General features: G+C 37.7%; 1 protein-coding gene across 1 annotated transcript in view; it reads right to left on the bottom strand.

Moving 5' to 3' along the window:
• The window catches only part of ASXL3 (ASXL transcriptional regulator 3), a 160,310-nt gene extending 150,171 nt beyond the window's left edge, over positions 1 to 10,139 (bottom strand). The window contains 2 exon segments of the mRNA XM_046024359.1: positions 7,665 to 7,747; positions 10,119 to 10,139. Of these exon segments, the coding sequence (XP_045880315.1) occupies positions 7,665 to 7,747; positions 10,119 to 10,139 (104 nt within the window).
• Between the last annotated feature and the right edge of the window lie 2,502 nt (positions 10,140 to 12,641).

Raw genomic sequence — 12,641 nt, 5'->3', positions numbered from 1 at the left:
AGGTTAAGCACAGTGTTGTGAATACCCTCCAAGGTTGATCAAATATCCAAATCCTGGAAATATTCTATTGTTATGCCATGAGCTCTGGCAATCTAAATTTCCAAACTCTGAATCACCTGATGAACTGAATTTTTGTGCCCCCCAAATTCCTATGATGAAGCCCTAGGCCCCAGCGTGGCTGTATTTGGAGATAGGGACTCTAAGGAAGTGATTAATGTTGAATGAGGTCTAATAAGGATGGGGCCCCATCTGATAGGAGTAGTGTCCTTGTAAGAGGGAACAGCAAAGAGTTCACCCTCTCTCTCTCCGCACGCACACACCCAGGAGAGGACATGCGAAGACACAGTGCAAAGGGGACCATCTGCAAAGCAGTCAGAGAGCCGTCACCAGAAACCTACTGTGCTGGACCTTGACCTAGGACTTCTACTAGCCTACAGAATGGTCAACAATAAATTTCTGTTGTCGGGGCACCTGGGTGGCTCAGTGGGTTAAGCCGCTGCCTTCGGCTCAGGTCATAATCTCAGGGTCCTGGGATCGAGTCCTGCATCGGGCTCTCTGCTCAGCAGGGAGCCTGCTTCCCTCTCTCTCTCTCTCTCTCTGCCTGCCTCTCTGCCTACTTGTGATCTCTCTCTGTCAAATAAATAAATAAAATCTTTAAAAAAAATAAAAATAAAAAATTTCTATTGTCTAAGCCACCCAGTCTACAGTGTTTGGTTATGTTGGTTATGACAGCCTAAGCAGACTAAGCCAATCACACTATTAACACAAGTTCACTCAGTGAACTAGGAAGAGTCCTGGTCCAAATTATTACATTGGTATGAGGCATTCCAGCAGACAAGTGCTACTTCTCCTTCTGGCAACCCAATCTTCTAGCCTCTTATGGACCACTGTGGTAATTACACACTGTGTGTGTGAGTATGCGTGCACACCCACGACACAGTTCATGAATGCCTCATGGGGCTCGACTTCTACCTTCCCAAATCATGAAAAGATAACACAGGAAAAGTCACAGTAGAAGGCAAGCAGCTACCTGTGGCTACAACAGCAGATGCTTGGCTACTAAGGCTTTACATCTGCCCACATCCAGTTCGATCAGGAGGTGCTAACTACTGGGACCCTACCTTGTAGGGCAATGTTTCACATGATTACTTTTTAACTCGGGAAGGGCTTCCAAAGGAATATATAATCTTATTCTCCTGAATTACTTTTTCACAAAAAGAAAAATAACCATAATTAGGAAAATAAAAGTTTAGATGAAATAGGAGAATGGGATTTAGAGGTACAAACTTCCCATTTTAAAATAAATAAGTCATGGAGATTAGAAGTACAGCATAGAGAATCCAGTCAATATTACTGTAATAACATATGGTGACAGATGGTGACTCCATTTATGGTAAGTAATGAGTAATGTACAGAACTGTCAAATCACTACGCTGTATACCTGAAACTAAAATAAATAAATAAATAAATATAGCTTAAAAAGTTTAATTTGTGACAGATTGCAAAGTTACTTTTAAACAATTAGTGATACCCATGTATAACTTCTGAATTCTTATTTAATCAGTTTTACACCATTTAATTTAAAGCAAGTTAATTATGTACAATGCCAATGAATGACATTTTAAGTGATAATTTTGGGGAAGAACGAAATATATGCATAAAAGACCAGACTCCAAATTCAAAATCCCTTCTAACTTTAAGATATAATGTATGCATTCATCATTTACATCATAAACCCTACATTATCAGAATAGCACGCATTTATTTAGATTTATTTAGGTTATCATGTGACCACACCCAGTTTGAACTAATTATCACCAAACAGACAACGGACGGTACCTATTGATCCATAGTTTGCTAGGTGCAATATATTCTCTGGAATATTGTGGATTATCAGTTAAGAAATCCTACTACAACTGGTAGTGTGTGTTTGAGGGAAAAGAAGTGTACTTAAAATGGGGGAGACTGCGTTTAAAGAGACCACATAAGATAACACTACAGTAATCTAGTTTAAAAATTATAAGTGCAAAGACTGAATGGCAAGAATACAAAGAAAGAAAGAAAGAACGATGTAATTAAGAAGAAGAACTAACACGACCCAAGAAACAACTGGCCACAGGGACATCAGAAGGGGGAGTTGGGAATGACTGATTGAGACTTCTAACCTGAGTAATGATGACAAGTAAAATTTTGTATCAGCGAAGAGGTAAATTATTCTCAAGGCTCGCTTACACACTCACATTCACACAGCTACACACACGCCTAAATAAAAGCAGATTGTCCTGTGTTTCTGTTTAATAACCCCACTGTCTCATCTGCCCCCTCTAAGTAGCTGACCATGCCCACCATTTACACAATGAGAGGATTAGATGTTAGCAAATGGCAGGGGTGACATTGCAAGTTAACACTATAATTCTAAAATGCCTCAGCACAAACGAGACCACCATTTGAGTGTGAAAGGAGGGATGCCAACATGGAGTCTGGAGATAAGAATTGATTTTGCAGTAGAAATTATTTGTGTTTCTTTCTTATCTCTAGACAAAACATTTCAGCAGCGAGAAAGAATCATCTCCTATAGTACTAATTAGAAACGTAAATCTCACCAAGAGAAATGCCAAGAAATTTTACTGTTTGTCACTATACATGGTAATAGAATTTTCTGACATTTATCCCCCTAGAAAAATGCAACATCTTTAATAAACCACAGTAAGAAGCAGAGACCCTAATTTCAGCATATCATAACATGGACTGCAAAACAGAAAACATGCAGAACCTTAAGGCAAGTAGCTAAAAACAAATTTATTCTAAAAATTGTCAGTGGGGGGGGGGAGTTCTCATTGATACCAGAATAATTACAAAACCTTGGGCTGTCAATTGCATGTACCACATTGCAAAATCAAAAATACATCCATATTCTGAGTAACACTAAACACGACAGAGACTGTTTATAAAGCTTTTCAAATGTCCCTACTGTGATACGTAATTATAGGCTGTTGCTCTGCAAACAATTGATGAAATCTAACAGATTTTTTGTAAAGTAAGACATCTATAATCTTGTAAAAATGTACCTCATAAATATTGCCCTGCCCCCAAACCAACAGAGGTGTTTTTAATTGCTTTGTGTATATGGGGTGTTTGGTGAGGGAGGGGGGGTTCCACTGCCTTATCTCCACTATAGAACTATTTGCCTATTAGCAAATAATGTGAAAACTAAATCAAGGTTCATGCTACCTTAATGATGGGTATCTCATAATGATAATGCCCAGCACATAAGACATTACCCCTCGTTGAGAAATGACTGTTCTCTCACTCGGGAAGTGCTGCAAGCCTGCGTGCTTGCCCTTGCTGCCCCTGGAGGTGTCCCTATGTGAGAGCACATACTTCTTTGGAAGCATCTCTTTAAAAATTACATGAGCAGAGAAAAACGTATCCTCAGGCATCAAAAATCCCTCAGTCCTCTTTGTAAAGGAATTAGAACTTCTGAATAAGCAAATCAAAAACAGAAAAGCAGAATTAGGACAACCCCAAATGTTATCCAAACCAACATGGTAACTGGAGTTACTTCTCTTTGTCTATGAACATCTTTCTAATTACTGGAGACAAGTGCTCACTTTGGCAGTACATGTACTAAAATTACTGCGGACAAGACCATATTCTGCAGTGGCACCCTAACTCCCTGAGGAAGGCGGAATGTTTAGTCAAGCAGTCCAAACAGGCATATCAAATATCCATCCACAAAGCAGCAGACTGGAATACACATATTTTTATCCCCTCTATACGAGCAGCATGGCTATTTGATGGACGATAAGATTCTGATCATATGAAATCATCCCAAACAGCTATGTCTTATCGATTGTTCACAATTCATCAACACAAAGTAACAGAATCCTGTGAATACTCAGAATCAGTAAAGCAAATACATAGATTATATTGATAAAAATCTTCTACGTTATTATACAGAAGGGGAAAAAAACCTACCCAATAGGCCTTCATTAAAAATTCTAGCAAATCATGCCATGATACTATTTTTTCAACAAAAATATGTCCTTCTGACCTTTTTTAAAACCACATGGAAAGTACTTTTTTCAGTCTATCTTTTCCAAATAGAAATTAATCACACAGTACACATTTTCACTGATAACATGAAAAAGATACAAAGAACATGATATAGAAAAGCTGTCCTCTTTTTATCATGTCTACATAAAAAGTAGGCAATTTAAAGTGTCACTTGAAAAGAGAAAAAGCATAAAATGTCAAGAATTTCATCGCAGTCAAATAAATTAACAATATCACATATACTGAACTCTTTCAAATACTCGTATCAGCTTTGCCAAGATTATTGGTGTGTTTTCTATTACAAATTACAAGTTTTAACCAGAGGCACTTAGAGCATTTGAAAACAGGCAACAGCACAATAGCCTTACCCTCTCACATATTATCCGCCAGAGATTATCAGCATGCATATATTTAATGGGATTCCCACAAAACTGTTTAGTTCTTTTTGCTTAAAACATACAAAGTATTAAATAAGATGGAAAAATACAACATATAATGTTAAAAAGAAAATTCTAACACCAAATAGAAGTCATTACTAAGCACCATAAAATTAACATCTTGAGAAAGAAGATTATTTATTCAACAAATATTGACTGACTATCTGGTGAGTGCCAGGAGTCTTAGACACCCTGCTCTTAAAGAGCCCACAGGCGGGTGCAGGTAGACAAACAAGGACAAAATTACAGGACAGTGAGGTCAGTGCCACACAGAATGAAGGACCACCCCCTCACCAATGAAACTTGAAACAAATGGTATAACTTCAAATCCAGGTTCAGAATGATGATGGATTAAGACCCAATCTTCTCTTTTCTAGAAATGCTAGGTACAGTGGTGGACTGTTGGGGGGATGACCACTACCATAACCTCTCATCCACCAAGACCACCAGCAGGTCACAGCCACCTTAGTAACTTTCACAAGCACTCCCCTCCCCCTCCATTCAATCAGGCATATCATAAAACCTGAATTTCTTAGAAAACACATCATTAATAAATACCTAGAAATTAAACAGTCATGTGTGACTTTATGATGGTGGAATTTCTAAATGTAACTTAAGAAAAACAGATACGGTTACACTTCATTTACTCTGCTACCATAAATATTTGGAAAACATTTAGGAACTTGGAAGGTAGCAAAGAGTACATTAAGTGGGCAAAATAAAACAACCTACATGACAGGTAGCAAAGCCCAAAACTCACTCAAAGCATGTACTCCTGTTTTAGAGATGATTCTCATAAGCAAATCAGGAAGCAAGGGAAGAGTGGTCACAGACACACCGGCCATAAATAACAGATCACAACTGGCAAGAGAGAGAGGACTCAAAGAAAGCAGAAAGAAATACAAACGAAAATGTGTAGTCTGAGGCCCTTCGATGCAGAGCTGATTTTACCGAATAGAACTCTTTCTTTGCCTGCTCCCTTTCTTATCCCACTTGTGAATTCCTAGCAGGTACATCCAATATTACCATACTGGTTCATCAGTATTTGTAACAACAAACATGTTTTTTTCCTTATGGAAGGACACAATAATTGGGTGGAGGGGGTAGAGAGGGAGGGTTATATTCAGAGAAATAGCAGGTTACGTCTTTCCACTTCAGTATTCTTTAAAGAAGCTGTTTCGTGTTTTGTTTTGTTAACTACATATGCGTAAAGCCCTTTAATATACCGTTCCGGGAAGACCAGCATTTTGAAAAATAGGAAATAATGCCATTACAATAATAAGTGTAATTGAAGTGCTGTTCAGAGGCATGGTACAGGAATTTTCTATCTCAGGGTACGTAAGTGATGGCAGCACAGTCACTCTTGTTGAGAAGAATATCGTAATGAACAAATTTCAAATGTCTGCTTCCAGGAGATGCTTTTGATGTCTGCGTTGGCAGATTCCACTGGCACAGAGCCCACACTCAACAGGAGTTGATATCCTTAGATTTTTTTTTTTTTTTTTGTACCTCCTCTTTTCTTTTGGCTGCTGCACAAACATTTCCAGTGCTTTCTAAATGGCATAAATATTTTCAGGGTTTTCGACAAGGCAGCAAGGAGAAAATTAATTTCAGGGGTCCCCACTTTGCTCCCTAACTCTGCACGCTGACATCTAGCTTCAGAGAACAGGATCACCCTTACCAGAGCTGTTAGGCTCTGTCAGTGGCTTCTCTCCCCATTGTGGCCTCCAGTTTGCTGGGGACACGACTCTTCCAAATGGTAGATTATCTTAGGCTGTGTCAGGCAGAAAAAGCCTCCAACACAGAGATGAAAATTTGAGCCAGATGTCTTATACCCCTCTAAATCGTGATGTTTGTGGATGAGACTTGCAAAGGATGCATTTTAAACAGCTAGAAGTTGATGTTATCTACCCTTTACAGTAAGAGGGGTTACAGATGATACTGATTTTTTTAGGACAAGTTGGCCTCAGGAGGATTTTCCTTTCTCTCAGCAGTTCTATCTCGGTATCAGTAAAAACACCCAAAAGATAGCTCTGCAGCTCTGATTTTCACCAAGCTGCAACTACTGTATGCTCAATGGCTTATAGGTAGATAACTTCATACAAAAGTAATTCGCTCTATGTAACATGGACGATTACACACTCATATGACAGCTCTATGTATTTTATTTCATAACAAACTTCTTTTTTCTCCTTGCATAATATCAATACGGCCATCAACTGGTGGTTAAAGCCAAAACTGTAACATTAATTACTAAATAAAGCCTCATCATAGATAAACAAAATGGAGTACATATCCATACAATGGAATCTTATTTGGCAACAAAAAAAGGAATGAAATACTGATTCATGCTACAACACGGATGGACCTTGAAAACATTCTGCTAAGTGAAAGAAGCTAGACACAAAAAGACTACATATTGTATAATTCCACTTATATGAAATGTCCAGAACAGTCAAATCCACAAGACACAAAAAGTCAAATCATGGTTACCAGGGGCGAGGAGGAGTAGGGAAAGGGGAATGACTGCTTAAAGGGGATGGACTTTCGTTCAAGCTGATGAAAATGTTCTGAAATTAGATAGTGGTGTTGATTGCACAACTCTGTGAATATACTAAAAACCACTGAATTATACCTTTTAAATGCTTGACTTTTATGGTATATGAATTATATCTCAATAAAATTGTTATTTTTTTAAGGTTCAATAGCTGAGTAATGACACTCCAAGCAGAGGAATTCTAAATATAAGACGACTAAATTTTCAACCATGTTTATTAACACTTTGAGTTTTATCAGAATGACCTAATCTTTATAACCTGGGATCTATCTATTAAGCCTGTAAAAGTGTTCTTCTTTACTTTCAGAAACAAAAGCTCCTCTTACAAGACACAGAGAAAGAGGAGTAACTCCAATGAAGGGCTAATTCATGCAGTAAGGCTCAGTGTTAACAAAGTTAACAAACAAAAATTCTATATTAACGTGTTTAATGTGTTTTATTTAGCCAACAGGCAGTTACAAGGAAATCTTGGGTCATCCAAATATTTGGCAATCACAAAAGAATTTGCAGGTAATTACTGAATCCACAATCAACTACAATATCAAAATCTAGATACATCAGCTGCTTTGCAATTAGTGGCAATGAAAACAGAAAATGTAAATATGAATACTGACCTTGTTTCTTTTAACCCTTCTTTCTGAATGACTTCCAATATCTGCTTCGCTGTCATTGGTGAATTGGGGTGTTTTTCTAGTGCCTAAAAAATAAAAATAAACATAAAATTCCTAGATTATTGTATGGAAGCATACAAAATAAAAATGTGTGTGAATCATGCAAGGCTTCCTTAAAATTTTTAAGGGGAAGGGGCTGTTATGTCAAAAAAAAGTCTCAACACACAGTTTGGGTGTCCAAAGTGAGAATGCAATTCTTTTCTGGACATTTATGGCAATTTCTGCAACATGGGGTCATTCTTCAAAAAAAAGGTCACAAAGGCATACACACCAAAACAAACAAAAAAAAAAATGTGAAACCTGAAAGCAAAGTTAATAAATGTTTGTAATTTCCTTTATTAAAAATTGTGAATATTTTATGGTTAAAGACAGATTTTCAGGCTATTAAAATGTTTCCTAAATCTCTAGGACCTTGGAAACATTGAGCCTGGACACTACCAATAGCAGGGAACAAAGTGCTGGTTAGAAATACCCTCATTGGATTCACATTTTGATCAACCTCTTTTGTATTTAAAAAAAAAAAAAAAAAGAGAGAGAGAGGGAAAAAAAAAATCCTTCATGGCCAAAATGGGGAAAAAAGCATATAAAAACCCAAGTAAGTTATTACAGTGTGTGTTCCAGTTCAGCTCAGTTTCCTTTCTTCTGCCTTTTTCAATTAATTTCAAGTAAACCCCTTCCTCTTCCCATTCAGCCCATCTCAGTTTTATGAACTGAGTCCCATTTTTCTTTCTCTCCCCTTCTGGCCTGCTTATTTTTGAGTGCAAGGGAGTTGTTTTAAACAAAGTGTGGGGAATGCATGGGGCATGGCTCATTATTTCCACAGGCATGAGACCATCAGACCTGGAAATCAAGTTCCTTTATTTATCCAGGGATTTCACTGGATGTAGGGAAGGCAATCAACAACAGTGTCCATTCTGCTCACCATCACGGACTACAGACAGGGGCCACCTCCAGGTATGAGAACCAAGTCTACACGCATCCTTACAATGACTTCCTCCAAGGGTAGACATCACCTACTTGAAGATGCTGTACAGACCTTCTGCACATTCTAGAGTTCTAACTTATGATTATTTACTAGAACAATCATAATTATTAACAGGGTCACTTTAAAAAACTAGAAATTGAAAAGGCTTCTGAATCTGTTCAGAATAGCTCTGCGATCTCCCCTAACTCTCATGGCCAAATCGCAGCTAGCACTGGCAAAGGTTCTATTCGTCAAGGTTCTCCGGTGACTTACAGACAGCCTGCCCCATTCCAGTCTTCACCATCGGGGCCCATTTCCTGTTCTCCCTTCTCTCTAGTTCCCAGGAAATATTCCCATTCTTCCCAGTCCCGATCAGTCCCTTAGCCATCGTTGGTAAGTCCTTTAAAGAATCCAGCAATATGAGCTACGCTAGAAAGAGGGTATGGCAACAAGTATGCCCACAGGAAAGAAGGAAAACGGTCCTCACAGAGGCCGCCACTGGAGAGCTCACCTGAAAACCGGGCAGGGGAAAAAAGAAACATAGGCATAGCTGTATAGGGAAGAGGGCTAATGTGTAAAAATATTGGTTAAAAAAAAAAAGGCAAGAAGGAAACTGCATCTTAGAGCTGAAAAGGGGGAAGATTAGATCACAGAGAAAGGCGGGAAAGAAATAGACATGAAAACAAAAAGGCGAGAACTGTAAGTAGAACGGTGCGTACTTATGAATTACTGAAAGGCGATGCTGTGGGCGCATGGACCATATAAAGGGTGGGCATCACCCCAAATGACAGGCAATGCTGGCGACACTCATGGTCTCTCATAAGAGATATGGGCAGAAGGTCAATAGACACAGACAGACACAAGTAAGCAAGCAAGGAAGAGGGAATCTGGCAGGGAGAGGCACAGGATGGCAGAATGAGGGGGAGAGGGGACAAGGGAGAGAAAGGAGGAAAATTGAGCTGAACTGGGAATGTCCAAAAGGCAAACTGATTAAATCTAGAAAGGGCCGAAGAGGTAACTCCAGCGTACTGGGCAACGTTTTAACGGAAATTTGGGTGCACTCAAAAGTGGGGTTACTCACTGTGGAGGATTCCCTGTTTCTCTTCCTGAGTACAGGCCCCTCAGCACACCTGGGCAGCTCCTCCCAGCCATTGAGAGAATTTGGATAGCCCTGTCCCCTTCTCTATGACATCACATCCTACTCTACAAAGGAAGTAAAAGTGCCAAGAATTACATCATGAAGTGGATGAGAGGCAGGAAGGAAATGAAGCCACACAAGACACCAGAAGCCACCCTCAGTTCCTGCAAGACAGAGAAAGGAGACAGAGAAGGAGAAGTTCCTGGTTGTGAACAAGCTTCACTGAACTAGCTGTGTGAACATGAACAGAACAAAAGAGAGAGAGATTACCTTCACAGAACAAAACATTGATTACCGTCAAAATAATGTGACACATGGCGTAGACATGAATCAGACGCACGGGCAGCCATACTCAAGCACCACAGCGGGCACGAACCACAGTCAGAGTGAGACAGCACACTATGCTACCAGGCCCAAACCCCGGACTGAGGAACTGCCCTTTGCCCCAACACTCTCTTGGCTATGAGGTGTTACGGTTCCACATGCCCTGCAAAATTAAACTTTCCGAATGGTCCTTCTTGACGTTTTCAAACACAAATAATATTCAGATATGTTTTCATGGTTACATAATACTTGTTTTGATTTTAACACATTCCTCTGATTTGCTCCCATCTTGTACCTACCTCTTTAGAAACTGGGGTCAAGGATGCATTAGAGCACAGAAGAAAGTAAGATAACTCACAATTTTTAAGACTCTTTATCACAGTAAGATTTTATAGGGCCAATAAATATTTCAGAAAATCAAAACACATTGAAACAGGCTTGGGCAATTATGACGTTAATTGCGACAAAATGGAAAATGAAATTCTAAAGTTTTCCATGGATAATAACCATTTAAAATGACTTTATTTTTGGAGAGTAAAAATTGGAAAAACACAAACTCATACCTACGTCATAGAAAACAAAATGTACCCATAAACCTAAAAACAAGAATATTAACCACTGCTAATGTTTGTGTTTTGCCTCTAGTTTTTCCTATCCATACATATCAGTATAATATAATTATATAAAGTATATGCATATATTGTTAGCTATCTTAATTTTCTCTATGCAATATGAATTCTTCAAAATGGGCATCATAATTAACACTTCACTGAAGATAGACATTATATTGTTTTTAAAATTCAACAAAGAATATATTAAACGTAACTTTCTTAGAGTATTATTGACTCAAAGGATGTGAACTCTGTCATGTCTCTTGCCAACTGCTTCTAAAAACATTTTAACAATTTATTTTCCCACTAAGCAGAACTAAATCTGCCTCTCTTAGCACAATTTTGTCAAGATTCAGCTTATCTTTTAGTAGTATTTGCCACCTTATTAGGTCAGAAAGTAATGGCCCATTTGTTATTCTCATCATACTTCTGTAAATACTAATGAGGACAAGGTTTGTTTGTTTGTTTGTTTTCAAATGAATATCATAGGGGCTATAACAGGATATTTCTTTTTTCCTTATTAACGTATAAAAAGCTCTTCATATAGTAAAATAATATTTATTATTTTGTAAATAAACAGTAGATATTTATCCTTTTTGTTGCTCTTTTGGGGGTATTTTAGCTAGTTTTCTATTTTTACATGAACAACTCCATCAGTTTAGGTAAAGTTTTCTATTTTCACATGAACAACTCCATCAGTTTTTTCCATTCTGACTTCTGTCCTAGGTTTAGAAATTCCTTTTATCCAGAGAGGAGGCAAATAATTATTTGATTTTAATAAAATTAATAATAAAATAAAACAATACAATATAATAAAAATAAAATATTTGTAGAAAATATTTTTCAAGTATATTTTTATGGTTTTACTTTTTAATTCATCTATAACTCATCATTCTGTAGCAAGGTGAAACTCGGACTTAAGCCCCACCACCTATAAATAAGTCAAGATTCCCCACTATAATTCGTTTCACAAGCCAGTCACGGTTAGTGAGTTATTCTCTACCATATATTAATATTAAGGCAATGAAAACTCTTTGGGATGTGAAACCAAATAAATGTGGGAACCCAATATATAAAATGCACAAAAGCAGAGCTATCCTTGTTAAGGTGGAGAGGAGAGTGCACAGAGCCCCCATACATATTCCCTCTAATTGCCGAAGGCACTTCTCAGAATTTTCAGGGTTTCTAAAAATTGAACTGTAAACCACTGTCCCTGGGGCTCATCCAGGGTACTGAAAGATCCCCTGATCTTCCATTCAACTGCCAAAATGGCATCACACTGTTTTAAATCGTTCTAATATTATAATACACTTCACTATCTGGATCGACGACTGCTCTCATTATTCCTTCTTAAATTTTTAATTGTTCACTTCTTTATATTTCCAGATGAAATTTAGATTGGAATTAAATGAGACATCTAATTAAATTTTTAAGCAATTTACACAGTGTTCCATGTGTTTAAGTTTCATTTCATAAACAGTAATAAGCATTTTGTTGTTTGTATTTTCAGTTGCAACTATGAATACACTTTTTCATATAATATTTTCATGTTTTATTGCTAAGACATACACAGACATTGAACTTTGATAATTACTTTCTATATGAACAGCTAATTGAATTCTTAATAGTTCTAACAGTATAGAAATGCAGAATCATATTTTCTACAAATAATGTGAATTGGGTCTCCTTTCCCACACTTCTGTGTTTTCTCGTTCCTATATTATTTACTTTGGATAAAAACTGATGTAGTCCCTTTCAAAAAAATTTTTTTTCGGAAGATTAAGCTGTTTTGTCATTTGTTTCCTCAAAAACAGGTCCCCAAAACTGCCGAGTTTCGCAAAGAGTATCCACAGCTACAAGGATCAGCGCTGCCTTGCCAAGGG

The sequence above is a fragment of the Meles meles genome, chromosome 12 (genome assembly GCF_922984935.1).
Source record: "Meles meles chromosome 12, mMelMel3.1 paternal haplotype, whole genome shotgun sequence".
Lineage (NCBI taxonomy): Eukaryota > Metazoa > Chordata > Mammalia > Carnivora > Mustelidae > Meles > Meles meles.
Note: the sequence above shows the minus strand (reverse complement) of the source record. Positions and strands in the feature narration are given on the sequence as shown.